This window comes from Myotis brandtii, unplaced genomic scaffold (assembly GCF_000412655.1).
Source record: "Myotis brandtii unplaced genomic scaffold, ASM41265v1 scaffold634, whole genome shotgun sequence".
NCBI classification, from domain to species: Eukaryota; Metazoa; Chordata; class Mammalia; order Chiroptera; family Vespertilionidae; genus Myotis; species Myotis brandtii.
This window is the reverse complement of record NW_005370427.1, coordinates 1632180-1656163: the sequence shown is the minus strand read 5'-3', so window position 1 is coordinate 1656163 and position 23984 is coordinate 1632180. Positions and strand designations below refer to the sequence as shown.

Genomic DNA, 23984 nt, shown 5'->3' with positions numbered 1-23984 from the left:
TAATATACTTGAAATCACATGGAAAGCTTTATCAAATAAAAATTAATAAATATATTTTACTTATATACATATATCTTAAATGTTATGAAGGTTTTGGCCTCTAAGGAGGACAAAATAAAGTAGCTTAAATATTTCTTAAAATCCAACAGCAGGATTTTAAGACAGAATAAAGCAAACAAAAGCCACTAGCCACCTGCATTTTAAATTAGGCTGGAGGTGGGGAAGTGTTTGTGCCTTGTGAATCAGACATATAAGTTTACTAAATTTACTTGCTTTGTTTTTTAATAAAAATACCTACTTCATTTTAAATAGGCTGGAGGTGGGGCAGCGTTTGTGCCTTGTGAATCAAATGTATATGTTAACTAAATTTACTTGCTTTGCTTTTTAATAAAGATGCCTACTTTAATTACTTAAATAAATTAGCTTTTAAAATATAATCAAGGTCTCATATAAATTAAGTTATATGAGAAGCCAGTATTTTATAAACAATTTAATCCTAGTAAACTTTTCTAAATTACTGAGGCTTCCCATAATCCCTCTGTATATGCAAATGAGCCCAAAGGGGATACTCTTAAAAATATAATTATAAATTTAATAAAAAGGAGAAATTTTAAAATTTTGAAATCTCTTCCACTAATAATTATAGGATAATCTAAAGATTGTTGTTAAAATACCAAATCTAACTATAATAGTAGTCACCATGATCGTAAGGGAAGTTGTTTAATGTGACATGGCCTGGCACTATCAATCAACATACAAAAAGCAACCATGCCTGTTACATTTGTTGCTTGTTGTAAAAAAGAAAGACCAAAGCTTGTTTTAAGTTCTCTAAGTATAGCCTAGAAGTTATTCTGGAAAAAACTAAAAAATATTTCAATACATTAGGCCTTGAAAAATAAGAGTAAGTAATTTGTATTTTTGTTGTTCTTGACAAAGTTTATGTAAAATTACTTAAAGACTAATTGCAGAAGTTTAATTACTATCATGTATTGTCCATACCCTAGGACAAGTCAAATTAACAATAATAATAAAAAAATAAACCTTCTTTCAGATTAATTTAAATTAGCTAATTAATATAAGTAAACTTTTAAGAAAACTTAATTGTACTGTACAGGCAACTGTTCCTGAAGCATTAACTAATTTTTATTCATGGTTCATCTCATAGTAAAATTGCTTAACATACAATGAATCATATTTCTATACAAGAAATTCAAGTTAAAAGTTACCAAGACTGCATTGCAAAATTTCCAAAAAGCCTCCTAATATTTAAATAAAAAAAGGGGGGATAGTGGAATAATGCCCTGTAAGTAAAAGACTTAATTGCTTTAAATTTCTCCTTTGAAAATTATTTTTCACTTGTAATACTAATAGCAAGACACCCATAAAAACACTCATGGTGTCAAAATAAGCCAAAGGAAAATTGTTTGGGCAAAAATGAAAAGGATCCCAAGTCTAATTTATAAAAATGATTCCTTTATTAACCTTTGGTTGAGAATATGTTTGTATATTTCCAGAAAACTCCTCCAAGCCCATGTGGATTCCTGCAACAACGGATCCCAGAGAGGAACTGATGGGACTGCTCCAGCCACAGAATAGCAGTGGCCCCAGAACAACAGAAGAGAAACAGTCCAGAAATGGAGATGGTGAAGACGCCTTGACATGCTAGCAGTCAGCAGCTGTGCGTCTCTGCAGGTTGCCCAGGACCAACCCAGAGAAGGTCGGACCTGCATTGCCACCGTCTGTCCACCATCCAGAACTGAAATACCATTGCTGACATGTACACATAAAAAACGGTTGGACATTGAAATTGGGACGCTAAGAACTGTTGGCTCAGAAAGAAATTTACTACAAACTGATTCCTTTAATGCCTGGCAGCAATTTAAAGGGACATGATAGAACTCTGTCCTTTCCATTGAATTTAAAAATCTTAAAACATACATTCTTGTTAAATTTTAAATAATCAAAAAGGGCGAGATGCCGGGGACCAATTCTAGAATGACAGCAGGGCTGAATCTGGGAATGGCTGATGGCATTTCCCCAAAACTGAATAGGATGCATTAAATTGATTGTTTGCTGCCACACAGCTCAGGGCATTTTAATCTACATGTTATTGCCTCCTACTGGCCAAACACCTGAACAGCCATAGGCTAATTCTCCCCATTCTGACAATGCCTCTGTATATGAAACCCTGACCCTTTGAAGTGTATATTTCTGCCTCGCCTCAGGACAATTTGTGTTAAAAGCATGGGTTCCTGAGATGAGGAGATCTTAGTTTCCTTTAAACTAGGTTCCGCTGACCCCCAAATGCCTTTCAAAATTATGCTTCGTCTCTGGACTCCTATTTAATCTACGCACAGCCTTCTCCAGATTTCCTGAACCCTTCTTAATGCTGGAACAAGAACGCCCGCAATTTTGTATTTTTCAATGCTTATTAAGAATAAAAAAGTATTGTTTAAAACACACACACACACCCCTCTGCACACAACAGACAGACTCGAATCAGGTGACTGAAGGATCACGTGGGATCTCACCTGCTGTTCTGACCTATTCCCAGGTCTCAGGGCTTGGAATACAACACCCTTCTCTCAGGCACCCACTGTCACCTACACGCACAGCAAACCTCCTCCCCGGTGAGGCTGCATCTTGTGACTCACAGTGAATTATCAATTAGCAAGAGCTGATGGCAGGAGGTGTGATCATGGCGATTTTATTTCTATATTTGTACTTTTTTCTTAAAAATGTTTTATTGGTTTCAGAGAGGAAGGGAGAGCTAGAACACCAATGATGAGGAGAGAGTCATTGAGCAGCTGCCCCTACATGCCCCCTACTGGGGATTGAGCCCGCAACCTGGGCATGTGCCCTGACTGGGAATCGAACCATGACCTCCTGGTTCATAGGCCGACACTTAACCACTGAGCAACACCGGCGGGGCTGTATTCTTTTCTAAATTTCCAAAATGCCTATTGTCGATACTGAGTTTATATTATTTAAAAAAGAAAGAAAACTTTTAAATGGATATTCTAGCCAAGAAGGGGTAATAGACTTACCTTCTTGCCTGAAACAGTAAAAAAACAAAAACAGACAAAATATAAGAAATAATGACTCTCAAGATACCACGCAGTAGGCAACAGAGACACCTGAGAAACAAGGTGAGCCTCCTAGCTTTCCACAGTCGGAAACAAGACAAAATTTGCCCTCCCCCCCCTCCTCCACCTCCACACTGTGCTGGGAGCTTTAGCTAGGGAAACCGGGCAAGATTGAGAAACGAAAAGAAAGAGCACAACTATCTCTCTTTATAGATGACGTGATCCTATACTAAACCCCTAAAGAATCTACAATAAATAAATTTAGCAAAGCTACAGGATATAAAATCAATACACAAAAACCAACTGCATTCCTCAACTAGCAATGAGCAATATGAAAATGAAATTCAGAAAAGAATTCCAATTACAGTAGCATCAAAAAGATAGGAAGCCCGACCAGTGTGGCTGAGTGGTTGAGTATTGACCTATGAACCAGGAGGTCACGGTTTGATTCCTGGTCAGAGCACATGCCCAGGTTGCAGGCTCAGTCCCCAGTGGGAAGTGTCAGGAGGCAGTCAATCAATGATTCTCTCTTATCATTGATGTTTCTATCTCTCCCTCTCCCTTCCTCTCTAGGAAATCAATAAAAAATATGTATATTACAAAAAAGAGATATGGAAGCAACCTAGGTGTCCATCAATAGACAGAAATGGATAAAGATGAGGTTGTACGGAATATGACTCAGCCATATAAAGAATGAAATCTTATTTGTAACATGGATGGACTGGTTCTAGGCCACAAAAGAAGTCTCAACAAATTTAAAGTATTTCTATCTGTTTTATCCTGAATATACTAGTAAACCAATGTGTGTGTGTGTGTGTGTGTGTTTTGGGGGGGGCGGGGATGGGAAGACAGGAGGGACCAGCCCCGAAAGGAAGCACTGGGAAATGTGTCACAACGGCCTGCGGCTCCACTGGGGCAGCCCCATGTGATCAAGTGACGTCCTCATCCACAACGCCCAAACGCCTTTTCTCCCAGGGTCCACTGGGAGCCTCTGTGCTGGGCCAGGCAGGAAATGCAGAGCTTGCGGAATCACGTGTGAAAGCATGAGAGACAGAACAGAGCATGAGGAAATGAGAAAACGTCTGTCAGGTGCTGCACTCCTGGGAGCTGAGATCCAGGGAACCCGTGGATCTGCTCCCATGGCGTCCACAGTGCACACGCCAGGAGTGACTCGCCAGGCACTCACGGAGGAGGTGCTCAAGAATGGAAGGGAAAGCTCGTCGCTAGCCCCTCTCCTACCGTGTGAATCCGGGACAACGGGAAGCAGACAGCGGCCTGGGACGAGGCAGCCACTGTGACCTCAGGCGCCTCACCTTGTGGGCCGCAAAGCTCGCTTCATTCTTCTCCAGCGCCCGCTTCGCGTACTCCAGCGCCTCGTACACCAGGGCCTTTTTCTCCTCCGCTGAGGTTCCGCTAAGCTGAGCTAGGTCCCGGGATGCCCGCGCCAGACGCCACAGCAACTCAGCGTCTTCACTAATTTGAAGTAAATAGAAAACCACCATTTTATTGATTTTAGAGAGAAACATTGATGACCTCCTGTATGCACCCCAATTGGGGACCAAACCACAACCTAGCTATGTGCCCTGACTTGGGACTCGAACCCGTGACCTTTTGGAGTTTGGGACGATGCTCCAACAAACCGAGCCACTCGGCCTGGATAAAACCACCATTTCAGCTCGCATTTTGAAAACCGTCAAAGGTCACATCACTACGGAATACATTGGTCTTTCAGTTCAGTGAGGGTACAGCCAGCAGCACAATATCAAATGCCGTTATTCATAACATTCCTTTTGTTATTCTCTCACATGACTTTATTTGCTACAATTTCCTACAAAATACCCGGCATCACACATAGATATTTACTTACCTGTAATATCTAATTACACACCTTCCTTCGAACACCTGCCCACGAAGCGCAGCCTGTAACCAGGGCTGGACTGCGAGCCAGTGCTCACACAGCACAGCAGGCACGGAGGCCTGACACACAGCGTCTGGTTACGGCACAGCCTGCTGAGCCCGCCCCACGGTCCCTCCACAACAGGCACCGAAACGTGCATGTCAACGAATGACCGAGGACGACGTAACCTCCAAATGCACCGTGTCTGAACCACGGGGAGTAGCATTTCTCAAGTAAGGGCACTCAACTCCTTGAAGAACGGCCACTTACACAGAATGATGTAAATTAAGAAATGGTTAATAAACAAAAGAGTAACCACAATTAAGAGGCAGAAATAGTTTTAAAAGTAACCTTAAATTCCTTTTTATTAAATGTCTACCTTTAAGTCTACTGTTATATACAGCATGGGGCAAAAGTAAGTTTACAGTTGTTTATGTGGCAAAGAATATAATAATTATGAGATAATATAAGAATAAACTTTGTTACCTACTTTTGCCCCACCTCTGTGGGATATTTTGGTTAATCCTCGCCCAATGATATTTTTTCATTGATTTAGACAGAGTAGAAGGGAGGGGGAGAAACAAAGAGAGAGAGAAAACATCACTGTGAGAGAGACACATCGACTGGCTGCCTCCCACACACGCCCCAACCAGGGCCAAGGATTGAGCCTACAACCGAGGTACATGCCCCTGACAAGAATCGAACCTATGAACCTTCAGTCTGCGAGCCGACCCTCTAAACCAGTGGTTCTCAACCTGTGGGTCGAGACCCCTTTGGCAGTCGAACGCCAAAGACCATCCTGCATATCAGATATTTACATTACGATTCATAACAGTAGCAACATGACAGTGATGAAGTAGCCACAAAAATAAGTTTATGGTTGGGTCACAGCATGAGGAACTGTATTTGAAGGGCCAGAAGGTTGAGAACCACTGCTAAACGTTGAGCCAAGCTGGCTAGTGTTATTTATTTTTAGAGAGAGAGGGAGAGAGAGAAACACTGATGTGAAAGCAGAACATGGAGCAGCTGCCTCCTATCAGGGATCAAGCCCAAAACCCAGGCATGTGCCCTGACTCTGAATCAAACCCACAACTTTTTGGTGCAAAGGATGACGGCCAACCGAGCCACACCAGCCAGGGCCCACCCTGTATTTGTTAACAAAAATGGTACTAATAGAATTTTAGACTGCAGGAAGCAATAGCATATTTATAACTCAATGACTATGGAGTAACACCTAACAGCTTACTTTTCAAGTAATTACTGAAGTCAGTGTACAATGCAAACCAGTCACCTTAAGTTGCTGAGGGGACCATGGAAGGAGACAGGTCCTGTAGATACTTAGGAAGTAGAAGGATCGGGGTCTTGGGAATCCAAGACAAGCAGTAGAAAGTGACTCTATCTTTAGTTAAGGATGTGAGGTTGATCAATGACCTGGAAATACCCTGACTTATTTTATAGTCTGAATCCACTCCACCTCTATCCGCCCCCCAAAAAGTATACACTGAAACTCTGGACTAAACATGTACTGTATTTTTTATTTTATTTTTAAAAATTGATTTGAGAGAGAGAGAAACATCGATCGGTTGCCCCTGTACACTCCTCCACCAGGAACTGAACCAGCAATCTGGGTATGTGCCCTGACCAGGAAATCCAACAGGCGACATTGGTGCCTGGGACAACCAACTGTGCCACACGGGCCAGGACAGGCACTCTATTTTTTAAAAAGGAGGTATTTTTAGTTTCTCTAAAAAACTGTGCTTCCAAAATGTCCAGTGGAGGCATGCAACTATCCCAATTCACTTAAATCTTATACCAGACACTAATTTCAAGAAATGATAAATATACAATAGGGATGACAAACATATATTCAGCAACTTACCTTTATGATCCAAAACAAAATCACAAAATGGACAAAGTATTTCAAATTTGTACTAGAATAAGTTGGACAACCTTTTCTAAATCAAAATGTAGCATTTTGGAATCATTTACTGTAAGAAAGAAAGAGCTATAGGTGAAACTCTAAGAAGTGCTGTTTTGAGTAGAAACCTTTAGGAACTATGAAACCTTCTGGCACCGGGACTCAGGCCGAGTGTGAATGTACACGACAATGGAGAGGAAGCCGCAGCCCAGGCCCCGCTGCTCACCTGTCCTTGTGCTGGATCAGCAACTGGTAGAGTCTCTCCGTCTCCCCGCTTTCGTAGAGGTAGTCTGCTTGTTGGAGGACTTCTTCAACTCGGAAGCCTATGAAAAAACAGGAAGTAGGTCTTCCAAGCCACATGGCAACGATTCTAAGCAGCACTTTCATATACAAGCAAAGAAAATTAGAAAGACTCTGATGTATCTCAATGTGTAAGCATGAAGCTATCGTAGGGATTTACTTAAACCATGGAAAAAACATTAGAAAGCTTGTTCTGCTACTAAATATGATGCATTTTTTTTATAGTCAATAAAATTTAATATGGCCTCATGCGCCCTGAAGGAGGTGGTGCCCGATTCGGAAGGGTGATCGCTATGTCCAGATAACCTCCTATCTGAAACTTCTGCGACTGCAGGGTCATGGAATCATCAGTCCCCTTTCTCCCGGACATGGTGCTGCCAATCTCCTTCACCCGATAACCAGGTCTTTTAATATCCGAAAAACAATTGCAAAGTTGAAGTGTGTGCCCTTCTTTCTAGCTTCTGGGTAGACTTCTTTTACTGAACTAGTCAGTTCTTTCAAGGTGGCATCCATCCAGGTGTAGATCTGCAGCTCGCTGGACGGCATGTTCCCTCGGGAGAACTCGTCCATGCGGTGGTGGCACCCGTTGTTGGTGGTGAAGATACAATGCAAACCAGTCACCTTAAGTTGCTGAGGGGACCATGGAAGGAGACAGGTCCTGTAGATACTTAGGAAGTAGAAGGATCGGGGTCTTGGGAATCCAAGACAAGCAGTAGAAAGTGACTCTATCTTTAGTTAAGGATGTGAGGTTGATCAATGACCTGGAAATACCCTGACTTATTTTATAGTCTGAATCCACTCCACCTCTATCCGCCCCCCAAAAAGTATACACTGAAACTCTGGACTAAACATGTACTGTATTTTTTATTTTATTTTTAAAAATTGATTTGAGAGAGAGAGAAACATCGATCGGTTGCCCCTGTACACTCCTCCACCAGGAACTGAACCAGCAATCTGGGTATGTGCCCTGACCAGGAAATCCAACAGGCGACATTGGTGCCTGGGACAACCAACTGTGCCACACGGGCCAGGACAGGCACTCTATTTTTTAAAAAGGAGGTATTTTTAGTTTCTCTAAAAAACTGTGCTTCCAAAATGTCCAGTGGAGGCATGCAACTATCCCAATTCACTTAAATCTTATACCAGACACTAATTTCAAGAAATGATAAATATACAATAGGGATGACAAACATATATTCAGCAACTTACCTTTATGATCCAAAACAAAATCACAAAATGGACAAAGTATTTCAAATTTGTACTAGAATAAGTTGGACAACCTTTTCTAAATCAAAATGTAGCATTTTGGAATCATTTACTGTAAGAAAGAAAGAGCTATAGGTGAAACTCTAAGAAGTGCTGTTTTGAGTAGAAACCTTTAGGAACTATGAAACCTTCTGGCACCGGGACTCAGGCCGAGTGTGAATGTACACGACAATGGAGAGGAAGCCGCAGCCCAGGCCCCGCTGCTCACCTGTCCTTGTGCTGGATCAGCAACTGGTAGAGTCTCTCCGTCTCCCCGCTTTCGTAGAGGTAGTCTGCTTGTTGGAGGACTTCTTCAACTCGGAAGCCTATGAAAAAACAGGAAGTAGGTCTTCCAAGCCACATGGCAACGATTCTAAGCAGCACTTTCATATACAAGCAAAGAAAATTAGAAAGACTCTGATGTATCTCAATGTGTAAGCATGAAGCTATCGTAGGGATTTACTTAAACCATGGAAAAAATATTAGAAAGCTTGTTCTGCTACTAAATATGATGCATTTTTTTTTATAGTCAATAAAATTTAATATGGCCTCATGCGCCCTGAAGGAGGTGGTGCCCGATTCGGAAGGGTGATCGCTATGTCCAGATAACCTCCTATCTGAAACTTCTGCGACTGCAGGGTCATGGAATCATCAGTCCCCTTTCTCCCGGACATGGTGCTGCCAATCTCCTTCACCCGATAACCAGGTCTTTTAATATCCGAAAAACAATTGCAAAGTTGAAGTGTGTGCCCTTCTTTCTAGCTTCTGGGTAGACTTCTTTTACTGAACTAGTCAGTTCTTTCAAGGTGGCATCCATCCAGGTGTAGATCTGCAGCTCGCTGGACGGCATGTTCCCTCGGGAGAACTCGTCCATGCGGTGGTGGCACCCGTTGTTGGTGGTGAAGACGCGCAGCAGCAGCGGGCACGTCTTCTCCCGGTCGACTGGCTTCTCTGGCTCCTTCTTAATTTCCTCCTGGGTGACGCGCGATTCCACCGCCATCTTCCTCCAGTGGTCCCCGAGAAGCTCGCTCTGACCTCCAACCCCGGCAGCAAGCGTGCGAATCAATATGACGCATTTTTAAAAAGGAGAAAGGAACCTCCTGTGAGGTGTTAAGGTGCCTCCTCACTCTCCAGTCTTCACTATTCTGCTGCTAAGTGCCAGCTGTGGACCAAGACAGAACACCCAGCCACAGTAACCACCTGCGGGCTGACCCACTAGATCCTCTTTACGACCTGACTCACCCAGACACGTTACAGGGAAAAGAGGCAAATGTGTCGTCATCAAAAACTTAGGTGACATTGACAACAGAGAACCTGAACCATACTTCACTGAGTGCTGCTCCAACCACTCATCGACTGGTCTAGACACCCTTGCCAACCCCTAACCCTTACCCACAGTGCAACGCTCTGAAGGTGAGTGATGAACTACTCAGGATCCCCCAGTGTTACTAGGAACAAACCCTGAATCTTGTCTTCTGTCAGGGTGCTTACTACTCAGTCCTATGAACCCCATATTCTAATGTATCCAGTTCACTTTATTATTCATTTTGGAATGCTTTGATTAATCACAGTGCATCGCAGGTTAGAGTTTTTGAAATACTAAAACCTAGATCAGTGGTGGGCAAACTGCGGCTTGGCAAACTGCAGCTCGCGAGGCACATGCGGCTCTTTGGCCCCTTGAATGTGGCTCTTCCACAAAATACCGACTTCTGCGCATGGGCCACGAAGTTTCAATCGCACTGTACGTGCGCGCCTGCATGTGCTATTTTGTGGTATTTTGTGGAAGAGCCACACTCAAGGGGCCAAAGAGCCGCATGTGGCTCACGAGCCGCAGTTTGCCGACCACGGACCTAGATCATCAAAAAAGGGAAAAAACTCATGAATTTATGACACAACCATAAAGTATTTTTTAAGTTAACATCATGATCTAATCATACTAGTGTAAGAAAAATTAAATTACAGCAAAAAAACCTAAAATTATAGTGTTTTTTTAAATTTCTTCTTTAATCCTTAAATCTATGCTGGAGTTTAATAATATTCAGCTGGTTAACAGCTGATTAATTTTCTTAAGTTTGCTTCCATTGTATTCTATATTTTTATCAATGGCTGATTCTTCCCATTTGGATTAGAACCACCCAGAATTCTTTAAAAAGGAGTAAGCAGCAGTCTCGGCACCCAGGCCCCCATCAGGTCCACACCCCGACCCCTGGAACCTGTGAAAAGGTGGCGCTCACAGGTGAAGGGGAGTTAAGTGTACAGCTGGATTAAGGCTGCTAATCAGCTAACTTCAAAATATGAAACCATCTTGGATCTGGTGGGCCCAAGATCATCACAGGCCGTTAGACGGCGCTGAGGGAGGCACAAGAGTCAGGAGGTCTGACCATGGAGACAGGCCCGGGACAGGGCTGGGCTGGAGCCAGGATGGGCTCTCAGACAGGAGTGTGGAGGAAGCCTCTGAGCGGAGGAGCCAGGAACACTCTCCCTGGAGCCTCCAGAGAACGCAGCCCTGCCCATCCCTGCCGTGAACCCAGCGGGGCCCACTTTGGACTTCTGACCTATGAACTGGAAGGTAGTACACCTGTGTTGTTTTGAGTCACTGAGTGTGTGGAAACGTGGTGCAGTGGTAACAGAAACTACATGATATCAAGTATACTGGTCTGGCAGGTCTGAGTGTGCACATGGCATGTGTGAGCAGCAGTTACACTCAATTCTACTCACACTCAAGGAAGCCCTCCCACTCCCCAAGGACCCTGGCAGAGACCACTGTCCCTAACATGACCCAGACTCCACGGTCACCACCCAGGCGATTAGAAGAAACATGTAGAAATCTAGTGAATAATGTAAAATATTTAGCTTCTTTGTGTTTGTTATTCTTCTATAACTTCTTAAGTCACTTACTTCCAGTTCCTTTACTCTACAGCACAGCACATGCGCTACATGTCCCGGCTCAAATATGCTTTCCCTGACTCTAACAGCAGCTCTGAAGCCGCCAGGGTGTGGTTTGTAAGGAAAGAGGCACTTCCTCTGATACTGCAGACCCCCCGCACTGGGTGGGGGCATGCAGACACGCACACCTCTGCAAATCGGCTGTGAGTTACTCATTTCGTGCTCTGCACTTCCCCTGAAAACAGTTAAAAAATAAGCTATGTTACCAACATAAAGAGACCACCCTCTATAAAAGGGACTCAACTTTTAAAGTAAGTTACTTTTCAACTTCAGTAAGCAATACATATTCCAAGATGAACTGAGGTATTCATTTACCTACAACTGTACAGTAAAATTTTACATTTAGCCTAAAATGAATATGCGCAGAATCATAATTCTTGAATATTTGAATTTTTTAAGTCAATGATGTGACTGCATGTGTGTGGTGGTCAACTGGTGTTCTGGTTCTCTCGCTGAGTGCACCCTGGACCGTGTCAGAGGTCCCTGGACAGGGATGGAGCCCCCTCTAAGCTGGGAACAGCTCTATTTCTGAAGTTTCTCTGTAGAGGGCTTAGGAAGCGCTGAAGGGTCATCAGTAGAGAAGCAAGATAAGTGGAGAGAGGCTGAAGTGCTCAGCAGGCCGTTGAGGGGAGGCCCTTTCAAGCGCGCCCACGCGGCCGGCGTGCGCGCAAACACACACACACACACACACACATGCAGTCACATCACTGACTTAAAAAATTCAAATATTCAAGAATTATGATTCTGCGCATATTCAAGAATTATGAGCACTGCGCATGTGCTACACACCGGGAGGGGCTTTAGGGTCTGTCCACTTGACGGCAATAAAAAACTTCCTCCTGGAGTGCTTCGCCAGCAGGTATCTGGCACAATTGTGTGGTCAATAGAGACGTTGCCATTAAACAATGAGTCCCATAACCCTCTCCACTGGAATGCCAGAGCATACACGCCCTTAGATTAACTTCTAAAAATGTCGCACTGCAAAAAAGTCTCCCTGCAGAACGCAATTCAATTCCAGTAAATGAAGAAAAATTTAACTGGTTTCAATGAGCATAAAGCAGATCTAAAGAGAATTAAACAAAAGCTTTCATGAGTGGAATTATTTGAAGACTAATTTCAAAAAATATGAAGAATAAGAACCATGGCACAGCAAAGCAAAAGGAGAGGACCAAGGAAGCCCCGTTTTCACATGAACATGGACAGTTTTCCAAGTTATAAAAACATGGCTCATTTTATCAACAACTGATGTCTTCTCAGGGGCTACATCCTAGTTTCAGAAACAAATTACATGAACATGCCAATCAACTGATTATAAAGGGAGGTTTTGTTTAAGAAAACAAAGCTAGAGAAAATGAAGGGAGGCTAAATACACATCCACATTCTGTTCTCCGCACTAACTGTCAAGTGCTCTAAATAGGCCTGAAAATAGAGTAAGGTTCTAAAACACAGGCAGGTTTCATTACGATCTGCAATAAAAACAATGAATTCCGTTTTCAGAACAAGTTACACCTCGGAATATTAAAATGCTGCTTTTTCCAGGTTTGATCCGGTGCTAGGACTGGCACTACGTCTAGAGTTATTTCGCATATGTGCACTTCTACTTTCACACGGCAGAGCAAGTGGGACTCCTGACCAGCTCATCCATGCAGAGGTGGAAGCCAGCCAAAATGGAAGAACCAGCATGTGCTGGGTAAAAGGGTCAGGATTCCTGTAACTTAACACACATCCATCACACACACTGGGGGCCAAATGACAGCTACACACACAGCAGGCCAGCACTGCACGTCACAAGTCCCAGCGCATCTTGGCGCAGTCGCTCAGGAGCTGTGGAAAGTAGGTCCGTCCTGGTGCTGAGTAGACACGCTGGAGAGCTCAGGCGTGCTACCCCATTTCCGTTTCCAACTCGCATGAATTCAAGTTCAGTCAAATGCTTGGTGTATAACCCTGTACTACTGTCTCCTCAGTACGCTCAGAACAGTACGTTTAAATAACGTTAAATCTCAGCTCCTTCAGGATTTCCCCAAGTCTCTCTGCACTTTTTCAGAGGAGCCTCCTGGCCAGGGGTCAGCATCACCTTTCTGAGGTGGGGCCGAAGTACCATTCTCTCCCAGGACACTTACTCCCGGTGGAAGCCCCATGCACTCTCCTCCAATTCTTCACGATGCTTCCCGTCACTGAGCTGGAGAGGGGCCGGCAGCCCAGTTAGGGTGCCTTTCGTTTCCACCCCCCAGCCACAGGGAGCCACTTCTGGTGCACACGCCCACTCTCAGGAGCTCTCTCCTTTCCTGTACCGAGTTCAGAACCTTCAGAGGGACGCCAGCAACGTTCGCGCCATTGCACACCATGCTCTGCGTCCCACAACCCCCTCCCCTGGATCGTGCCCTCCATGGATCCGTCCACGACGGATGTCAAGTGGATGCCAAACCACTGCCAATAAGAAATGGACATGGGAAGTGTCCAGATTCACCACTTCCAGTGACACACATTTTGGGAACCCCCCAGGCGACATGCACGGAAATATCCTGGAATGGAGACAACGCTCAGTCTGCAGCAGGGATGGCACTGAGAGTCATTATTTAAGATGGACACGCTGTGCCTGACAGCATCAGGCATGTTTCCCCTCCTCTGGGGCATGTGTCTGCTGCCATGATCTCCAGGCTGGAGTCTGCAGGGACAAGGTCACCTCTGCTGGAAACAGGCAGAGGCTGTCTGGCTGAACACCTGCCATGGCACCCTGCTGTCTGCGTAACCCAGCGGTCGCCAACCTTTCGGACCTCACGGACCCCAGTGGTCCGGACCACCGGTTGGCAACCACTGGCGTAATCAATATTGCAAAGCCAAGTGCACCGCTCAAGCACTTCATAAGGTGCTGAGGACCAGGCCAGGCCGCACGACCCGGTTCCTGCAATGGAGAGCTCACTGCGGTGAATGGTCTCCTCTGAAGGGAATGCCTCCTCAGCTCACATCTGCTACCTGCCATTAGGTTGGGTGTTGCCTACAGGGACAGGGAGCCACCAAGGGTGGGCACCCCCAGCTGGTCCACAGGAGTCCTGGGGTCTCACTCCCCAAGCTCACTCAAGAAGTGGGGTAGCCCTAGCCAGTTTGGCTCAGTGGATAGAGCATCAGCCTGCAGACTGAAGGGTCCCGGGTTTGATTTCGGTCAAGGGCATATGCCTGGGTTCAGGTTCGATCCCCAGTAGGGGGCATGTAGGAGGCAGCTGATCAATGGTCCTCTCTCATCATTGATGTTTCTATCTCTCTCTCCCTTCCACTTTCTCTAGAAATCAATGGAAATATCCTCGAATGAGGATTAACAAAAAAATAAATAAATAAAAGCTGATTTGTTCTATTTGCCAAAATATGTCATTGAGCCAGAGACAAAACCAAGTCCTCTATTTTGTCCTTCATGAAAATGGTACTTTACAAAAAAGATAAAAAACACACAGAAGTTCTCAATTACCTGCTTTTTAAATAGTCACAGGTAAATAAAACCAGTAACTAGTAATTTTTAGCTAATATTCTGAAATTCTTTACATATCGGAACTTTATGAATGTCTATTCAAATCAAATCTCTGCTTCTTTCCCCACCTCCTTCGTAATGATTAAGAAGTGGGGCTGTGAAAAAAGGCTTAACCCATCAATTAAGAGTTTTTCTAATATGCTGAAATTTTGGCTCTGTCTACATACATACACAACTTAACTAAATTTTTAAAATATGGCAACTCTAAATATATGTTTATTTAGGTACAGTATGCCAAATAAGAAATTTGATGTAATTTTTCTACTTTTCAACCAGTTATTTGATATTTAATATCAAATTGCATTCTGTTTATAAACTAAATACTTCCATCTCAAAGTAACTGGGCCCTTGGTAACTGTGCCAGGAAGAGTGTGCACGCCAGCATAAGGGAACGCACGAACCACTGCGCTGCTACCAGCAGGGACTGACACCACCTTCTCTCCCGGCCGAGTCGGCGCGGTCAGCGTGTGGCTCAGATGTGGTCTCTGTGGGATATCCTCTTTTCCCTCCACAACACCTCAGCCCTTTAAAAATGTATCAAACACTCTTACCCCAAGGATCCTACAGAATTATAACATATTAATAAGATATTTTTCACGGAAGGAGCTATAGTTATTAGAAGAATATATGTCGGACCTACATGTAGAGGAAAGCAGAAAATAATCTAGCCTATAATATTAGTTTCAATATCTACTAAAAAATAACTAAGTTATTAACCCAAAAACGACACACATAAATCACTAAGTGTTCCTGATGATTAGCTGGCTTACCTTTGGCTGCGGCATGAACCACAGCAGCTGGAGAAAGGAGCTGATAAGTTTCAAATCCCAAGTAAGACCAGGCTGAGAACATAAGGCTTCTTCTGAAAGCTCCTGGGTTTCCCCTCACCTGTGGAAACATCAAACAGAACATCTGAAGCAACTGCTACAGCAAGCAAAGATTCTATCCCTCTTCTTCAACCCCAAAGCGACCAATCCTAAGATAGTGGAAGCTTCAAATTCACCTCATCAAATTCCTCAGTGAAACGACTGCACATTCCTGCTTTACAGGGAGAGCATATACCGTTAAGAAAAGGAAAATTTGTAACAACTGCTAAGGGTGGCAGCTTATCTAAAACTCAGTCATGTTCACTGACAAGTGCTAGACTGAGGAGGAGGATATTCTACTGCTATGGCTTAATACACGAAACACCAACATATAATTGTCAGTCCTTTTTTAAAACTAATTCTTCTTTTTTACTGATTTCAGAGAGAGGAAATGAAAGAGAGAGAGAGAGAGGAACGTCAGTTTGTTGTTCCACTTGTTTATACATTCATTGGTTGATTCTTGCATGTGCCCTGACCGGGGATTGAACCCTTGGTGTAAACCTTGGTGTATCAGAACACTGCTCTAACCAGCGAAGCGACTCGGCCAGGGCAATCATAGCAGTCTTAAGACCACACAAGATGAGAAATATTATCTACTACAGCCCAGTGCATGGAAATTCATGCACTGGAGGGGGCGTCCCTCAGCCCGGCCTGCCCCCTCTCACAGTCCGGGAGCCCTGAGGGGCGGGAGGCGACCCGGTGATCAGGGGAAGGCGACGCCCCATCACACCTCTGCTGCTGCCACTGTTGGCAGCGTAAGCCTCGGGCGGCCCTGGGCGGCTAGGGGGCTGAGGGGACTGGGTGCCGCCATCTTTGAGGGCGGGGCAGTCAATTAGCATATTCCCTCCTTATTGGCTGTGGGTGCTGCCATCTTTTGCGACAGCATGAGCGTCAATTAGCATAGTCCCTCCTTATTAGATAGGATGATAATTACTTTGCATAAAGGTGTGAATGGCTTTAAGTAAAGATTCTTCAAAGGTGACTCACAGCCCTGGCCAGTGCAACGCGGCTGGGTGAGCACCTCCTGTGCACAAAGGATCCGGTTCAGTTCCTGGTCAGGGTACAATCTCTGGTTGGGGTGTGCCCAGCTGATTGCTTTCTCTCTCTCTCGCCCTTCCCCTCTCTCTCTCTCTCTTTCTCTCTCTCTCACCCTTCCTCTCTCTCTAAAATCAATAAAAATATATTTAAAAAAATAAAACGATGGCATGTCATTAAAAAAAAGTGATCCACAAACCCACAGTTTTCAGTAAACAATGAATAAAATGAAGAGTATATCCAAGATATAGAAACGACTTTTCATAACTCTGGCCAGAACCCCCAGGACCCCCAAGAAAGGAGGCATGTGTGGGTCTCCCCGCCCCCAGGGAAGTGCGCACCACCACCTCCCTTCCTGCTGGCTCGGTCCATCCTATGCAACAAGCCCTGCCCCCTTTGTGAGCTGGGAGCTCCCTCGCCTTAGGGCAAAGCGCACACTGCTCCCTCCTGACTTCACCTCTCCCTGGTCTCGCTTTCCAACTTCTCTTTTCAAAACTCCAAAATGTCGTCTGCACTCTTACCCCTCCACCTCCTCCTCCCGTTCTCTCGAGCTCACACACACCCACCTGTACCCCACACTCCACTGCGGGTACCTGGCTAGTAAGCAAGGGCGTGCCACTGCCTGTGGCCATTCTCGTCTCCTCTTACTTCACCCAGCAACAGCATTTCACAGCAGCTCCCTCCCTCCCGGTTTTTCTTAAATCATGAATGGATGCTAGATTTTTTAAAACGAGATATGTGACATACAATAAACAGCACATACATATGTGTTTCATTGAAGACACTTTACAAGCCTGTAAAACCATCACCACATCAGTCACGACAATGACCTGCCTCTCTGGAACCATCCAGCCTGGTTCCTGACACCCTTCCATGGCTTTGGAAATACTACTCTCTTGAATTCCCTCCTGTCGCAACAATGGCTCCTTCTCTTTTGTTGGTTCCTCATCTCCAATACCCACCTGCCCAGTGTGTCCTGAGCTCAGCCACAGACCTCCTTTTCCGTTTGTATCACTGGTATCACACTTCGTTTCATGACTTTAAACACCACCAACATGCCAAAAACCTGCCTGTGACCCGAGTCAGGATGTCTCCTGTAAACCTCAGAATCCTAAATGCAGCTGCCTAATCCACACCTCTCTCCACATGAAGGATGCCAGGAACCTCAAGTCCATCAGCCATGGCAGCTACGGTCCCTAAAACCACTCCCCCGTTTTCCCTTTCATGGTAAATGACAACCGATTCTCCTGGTTGTGCAGCTTAACAAAACACACACACACAACAACACACCCTGCAGTGGTTCCGCCTCGCTCTCTCCCTGACGCACCTGATCCACATAACTTCTCATGAGTGTCTGCGTGGGAATGAGGAACCAGCATACTGCAGCTGCGGAGAGCTTTATTTACTTGCTTGCGCATGAGTATTTGGGACATCACACAACTGGATTCAAAACACATCAACAGCACTCTAGCTGGTTTGGCTCAGTGGTTACAGTATCAGCCCACAGACTGCAGGGTCAAGGGTTCGATTCCAGTCAAGGGCACATACCTCAGTTGCAGGCTCAATCCAGGCACATGCGGGAGGCAACCAATGGATGTCTCTCTCTAACATCGATGTTTCTGTTGCTATCCCTCCCTTCCACTCTCTCTAAAAAGCAATGGAAAAAATATCCTCAGGTGAGGATTAACAAAACAAACACACACATCAGCAGCAAAGCAGGAAAAGTAAATTTGATGTAAGCAAATTTTTAACACTGAATTTTCTGGGTTTATTTGTATTTAACAAAGAGAAGCAAGATGGGGTGGGGCAGAGGGTGTGTGTAAGAGTGTGTGTGTGTGTGTGTGTGTGTGTGTGTGTGTGTGTGTGGTGATGGTGGTACCTAGAAAAAGAAGAGGAAAAAGACTAAGATTTTATCAGTGTCTCCTAGTTCCCAAGCTCTGGCAGGTAGATCACATAGCAGAAAAGGCTGCACAGACTTGAGGAAACTATACCTTAGGGTGCGGGGCTCCCTGCTGACATGCTCAATAGGCCACACTCTGGCTTTCTCATAGGGAGAAATGCATGGATGGGCAGCTGCTATTTACACGTCTTATTGTAATTAATGCTGTTAGACTCCTCCCCGTGTGTTTAATGCAAATCGCCTTTCTGCTTATCTCTGGGAAAGTAGATACAATCTTGTTTCTGGAACTAAAATCAATTAAGAGAATCAGGACTCAGTGACATTCCAAGAGCTAAAAACGTGTGAGTCTAAGACAGCAGAGCGCCGCTCTCCCCTCGTACCCCAGCACAATGCCTTGCACAAATGAATTCTCAGGAAACATTTTCTGAATAATAGAAGCAAGAAGCTATCTCTTAGACAAGTGTTTCCTCCAACATTACTTATACTAACTTCTAGCTATAAAGACTTCAAAATCCAAACTCATCACTAGATTACAAAGCAGGAAGGTGGCACACCATCTCCTAACCTCCCACCAGCTCCTCCCCCTCGTCAATATTGGCTGGTACCAGGCCTTCTTCGGTCTTACATCACCATGGCATTACTACTAAAGTCTCCCGAATCTTATCTGCAGCCCAGACCTGTCCAACTACTGTCTACTCCATGTCACCTTGGCCACCTCATCACACTCACCTTAATAGCCCAAACATAACTCATCTCCTCCCTGGGCCAGATCGCCTTCTGCAGTCTGATCCCAGGAATCGGCACCATCACCCCGTGCTCGAGCCAGAAACCTAAGACTCTTCCCTGGCCCCTTCCCTCCACCCCCACACACCAAACCTATCTTTGGAGTTCGTAAGTTTACCTCCGCAACCGCCTCCCAGTGCATCCACTGATTTCCCGGTCCACTGCCACCACCACAGCTCAAAGGACCGCACTGCTCACCTGTCCCACCACACCGCTCACCTGTCCCACCACCACAGCTCAAAGGACCACACTGCTCACCTGTCCCACCACACTGCTCACCTATCCCACCGCACCGCTCACCTGTCCCATCGCACTGCTCACCTATCCCACCACACCGCTCACCTGTCCCACCGCACTGCTCACCTGTCCCATCACACCGCTCACCTGTCCCACCGCACTGCTCACCTGTCCCATCACACCGCTCACCTGTCCCACCGCACTGCTCACCTGTCCCATCACACCGCTCACCTGTCCCACCGCACTGCTCACCTGTCCCATCACACCGCTCACCTGTCCCACCGCACTGCTCACCTGTCCCATCACACCGCTCACCTGTCCCACCGCACTGCTCACCTGTCCCATCACACCGCTCACCTGTCCCACCGCACTGCTCACCTGTCCCATCACACCGCTCACCTGTCCCACCGCACTGCTCACCTGTCCCATCACACCGCTCACCTGTCCCACCGCACTGCTCACCTGTCCCATCACACCGCTCACCTGTCCCACCGCACTGCTCACCTGTCCCATCACACCGCTCACCTGTCCCACCGCACTGCTCACCTGTCCCATCACACCGCTCACCTGTCCCACCGCACTGCTCACCTGTCCCATCACACCGCTCACCTGTCCCACCGCACTGCTCACCTGTCCCATCACACCGCTCACCTGTCCCACCGCACTGCTCACCTGTCCCATCACACCGCTCACCTGTCCCACCGCACTGCTCACCTGTCCCATCACACCGCTCACCTGTCCCACCGCACTGCTCACCTGTCCCATCACACCGCTCACCTGTCCCACCGCACTGCTCACCTGTCCCATCACACCGCTCACCTGTCCCACCGCACTGCTCACCTGTCCCATCACACCGCTCACCTGTCCCACCGCACTGCTCACCTGTCCCATCACACCGCTCACCTGTCCCACCGCACTGCTCACCTGTCCCATCACACCGCTCACCTGTCCCACCGCACTGCTCACCTGTCCCATCACACCGCTCACCTGTCCCACCGCACTGCTCACCTGTCCCATCACACCGCTCACCTGTCCCACCGCACTGCTCACCTGTCCCATCACACCGCTCACCTGTCCCACCGCACTGCTCACCTGTCCCATCACACCGCTCACCTGTCCCACCACACTGCTCACCTCTCCCACCACCACAGCTCAAAGGACCACACTGCTCACCTATCCCATCGCACCGCTCACCTGTCCCACCACACCGCTCACTTATCCCACCGGACTGCTCACCTATCCCACCACCACAGCTCAAAGGACCACACTGCTCACCTGTCCCACAGCAATGATCTCCTACCTGGTCTCCAGCACCCACTAGCCCATCTAATTTTAAAAATGTTCAAAACTCTCTCATGGTTTCCTATAGCCTCAGAATAAAATCAGGTGCACAAGGTTTTCAGAACCTGGCTGTGGTCGGCGACCTCCACAGTGGCCCCAACAGGTTCCCATACAAGAGAGCAATGGAGGAGGATCCTGAACATACCTCCTCCCACAGACACACCAAGTCTACATACACTACAGACAAAATTTCCTCTGAAAGAAACCAAAATCTAGACAAGTGACTCCTATACATCAAGAAAGTGCGGAAAAAACCCATATTGAGACAGATGGGGGAGGCTGAGATAGTCTTCCCATAACCCCAGCCTTGACACCCAACCTTCTCCCCGAGCAGCAAAGGGTTTGAACCCCACACCGGCACCACAACTTTTAGACCCACAACTGAGAGACAAGCCCCCAAAACATCTTGCTTAGAAAGCCAATGAGGCTTGCAACTACGAGACCCACAAGGCCATAGCAAACTGAGAAACCGTTCTTAGATCTTCCCAGCCTGGCCGGCTAGCTCAGTTAGAGCGTCATCCCTATACACCAGGGTTGTGGGTTTGATCCCTGGTCGAGGCACTAAACAATCAATCAATGAATGCATAAATAAGTGGAACAACAAACCGATGCTTCTCTCTCTCTCTCTTTCAAGGAAAAAAAAAAGACTTTCGAAGGCTCATCCACCCCGGAGCCCAGTGCAGAGGCAGCGACTGAAAAGGGCCTGAAAGAGGCTTATTTGCTTCGCTAGAACTCAGCCTAAAGGGCAGGCATCTAATTTAGCACACGACGAGGGGCCAACACTGACCCTCTCCAGGCATGATCACTGGCTCTCCTCCCTCTGCCGGGCTCCATGTCACTAGTATCACATCTGGTGCCACAGTTTTTGCAGCTGCTGCCCAGGGGACACCCCTTGATCTGGTTCTGGTGGCCAACAAGACCATGGTTCCCAAGGACCAATGGAACAGTCCTTCATCAGTCAACCCCCACCCCCCACACTCCCCCCAGGAGGGCTCAGCACAGGGAAGCACAAGATGAGCCTTCAAATGAGACTCCGCAGCTGAGCAGCTTGATTTAACCTCAGGAGACCTTCAGCTCCAAGCCCAGCGGCGCCGCGCCCGGACTCCTCCCCAGCAGAGACCACCTGTTGCAGTCTGTGATTTCTGTACAGTAACAGATAACACACTGCACGCGCTGACTTTTCAGCCTTGATTTCTTTCCGTTCAGTCCCACTCCAGACTTGTCCCTTTCAGGTCCTTAACAAGACTCTGTCCTCTTACCTCAAGGCCTAGCTCATGCTCTCTCTCCTGAAATACTGTTGTCCTCACCTTCCCTCCGCCTGGCTAACCCCTAATCCTCACTGCTCACACCTTCCCCTCCCTCCCTTCACGATTAACTTTGCTGCCCTTTTCCCAATGCCCAACACCCATTACATTTACTCAACGGCCACCATTCCTGCTAACCTGTAAGATAAACGAGGTTTGTCTCATGTTCCCTAAACCCTCAGCTTAGAACTGAGCCGTGCTTAAACAGTACAAATTTGTTGAAAATTAAATGCTCCAAAATGGGTGTTTTGTACTATAGATAGAAATAGAAGCCCTCGCTGGTTTGGCTCAGTGGATAGAGTGTCGGCCTGAGGACTGAAGGGTCCCGGGTTCGATTCCGGTTAAGGCACATGCCCGCCTTGTGGGTTCGATCCCCAGTAGAGGGCGTGCAAGAAACAGCTAATCAATGATTCTCTCTCATCATTGATGTTTCTCTCCACTCTCCCTTCCTCTCTGAAATCAATAAAAAATATATTTAAAAATAGAAATTACTTATAGGAAAGACAAATAAAATGTCTTCTCAGCCCCTCAGAAGTAGCCTCCACTCTCTGCAAACTCCTGGGAAATAAATAGCTCCACTCAACTTACTGGCATTATACTCAGAGAAAAACAGTTAAAAGAAAAACTGAAATTATAGAGGCTTGAAAACACATGAATACTGGAAAACTGGTCATCATACAAAGTTCCAACTCCCTAAAAACCCAACAGACCAGGAGGGAAGGAAGAACTTTCATTACTGCCTTTGGCTTAGAGTGGATTTTACTACTAGCAGGTCCTGGAATAACGCTGTCGTCACAAGGCTGAGGAGAGGCAGCAGGAACTTAATCTGGTTTCTGTCCGTGAGCTTGCAGGGAACAGGTTTCTTACACAGGTGGGCCTCAGGTCAGCAGGCTTCACCGGTGTTTTGATGTTAACAAACTGAAGGTGAGATCCTCCACCAGCAAAAAGACCAGGAGTTGCTTAGGGCGGTGGCCCGGAGCCCGGCGCGCTCTGCCCTGTCCCCCACGTTAAGTTCTGTACTGTCCATCCTGATCCTGTTTTTCCTGCCCTCTGGGTGCTGCTTCTCTAGCTTCCAGCTTTTCAGCACAGTGGCTACAAGCAGCTCATGGGCTCTGGAGGTCTACCTGCCTCCAAACCCAACATCTTTCCAGCTGTGAGACGGGGACACATTACTCAACCGCACTTTGGTTTCCTCTTTTAAAAAAATGTTTTTATTTAGTTTTTTAGAGAGAGAGGAAGGGAGAGGGATGGAGAGACAGAAACATCAATGAGAAACATCATCATGGACTGCCTCCTGCACGCCCCCTTCTGGAGATGGAGCCCGCAACCCGGGCAGGTGCCCTGACCGTGACCTCCTGGTCCATAGGTCGAGGCTCAACCACTGAGCACGCTGACTGGACTCAGTTTCCTCTTTTCTTAAAAAATGGTTAGGTAATAGTTCTTACTTGCTCCGTAGCATGGGAATGAAGATTACAGGAGGAAACCGTGAACCCAATGCATGCTTCACTCAATGTCAGCTGTCAGTCCTCTAGGATTCTAACGTCAACGCGCTGCCTCCATCACCACGCTCAGCGCCATCCGCCCCGCCGCCCGGCTCTCACCGGCC

The 23984-nt window shown here is 46.4% G+C and overlaps 3 protein-coding genes across 7 annotated transcripts in view; all 3 read right to left on the bottom strand.

The window, feature by feature from the left end:
- The window catches only part of RMDN1 (regulator of microtubule dynamics 1), a 39951-nt gene extending 15980 nt beyond the window's left edge, over positions 1–23971 (bottom strand). For 3 of the 5 annotated variants that reach the window (XM_014528458.1, XM_014528457.1, XM_014528461.1), the window contains exons 1-4: positions 19443–19535; positions 15683–15800; positions 8676–8772; positions 4400–4559 (exon numbers count right to left, since the gene is read on the bottom strand). In XM_014528458.1, the coding sequence (XP_014383944.1) occupies positions 4400–4559; positions 8676–8772; positions 15683–15800; positions 19443–19520 (453 nt within the window). In that variant the 5' untranslated portion in view covers positions 19521–19535. Of the gene's footprint in view, positions 1–4399; positions 4560–8675; positions 8773–15682; positions 15801–17379; positions 17461–19442; positions 19536–23823 lie in introns of those variants that run through there. The other 2 variants (XM_005880347.2, XM_014528460.1) reach the window with 2 other exon arrangements.
- Positions 8972–9519, bottom strand: LOC102260368 (histone deacetylase complex subunit SAP18-like). The gene is given in 2 exon segments (XM_014528462.1): positions 8972–9167; positions 9170–9519. Coding segments are annotated over 2 exon segments (459 nt in total). The 5' UTR covers positions 9447–9519; the 3' UTR covers positions 8972–8985.
- On the bottom strand, positions 19606–20938 carry LOC106723744. The gene is made up of 2 exons (XM_014528456.1): positions 20928–20938; positions 19606–20867 (listed from the first exon to the last, which is right to left on the bottom strand). The coding sequence occupies exon 2, from the start codon at positions 20832–20834 to the stop codon at positions 19818–19820; it is 1017 nt and encodes a 338-aa protein (XP_014383942.1). The 5' UTR covers positions 20835–20867; positions 20928–20938; the 3' UTR covers positions 19606–19817.
- Positions 23972–23984: the final 13 nt, after the last annotated feature.

Coding starts and splice junctions, on each gene's coding strand:
- LOC106723744 (XM_014528456.1), bottom strand. CDS start 20,834: ATGGGACAGGTGAGCAGTGCGGTGGGACAGGTGAGCGGTGTGATGGGA.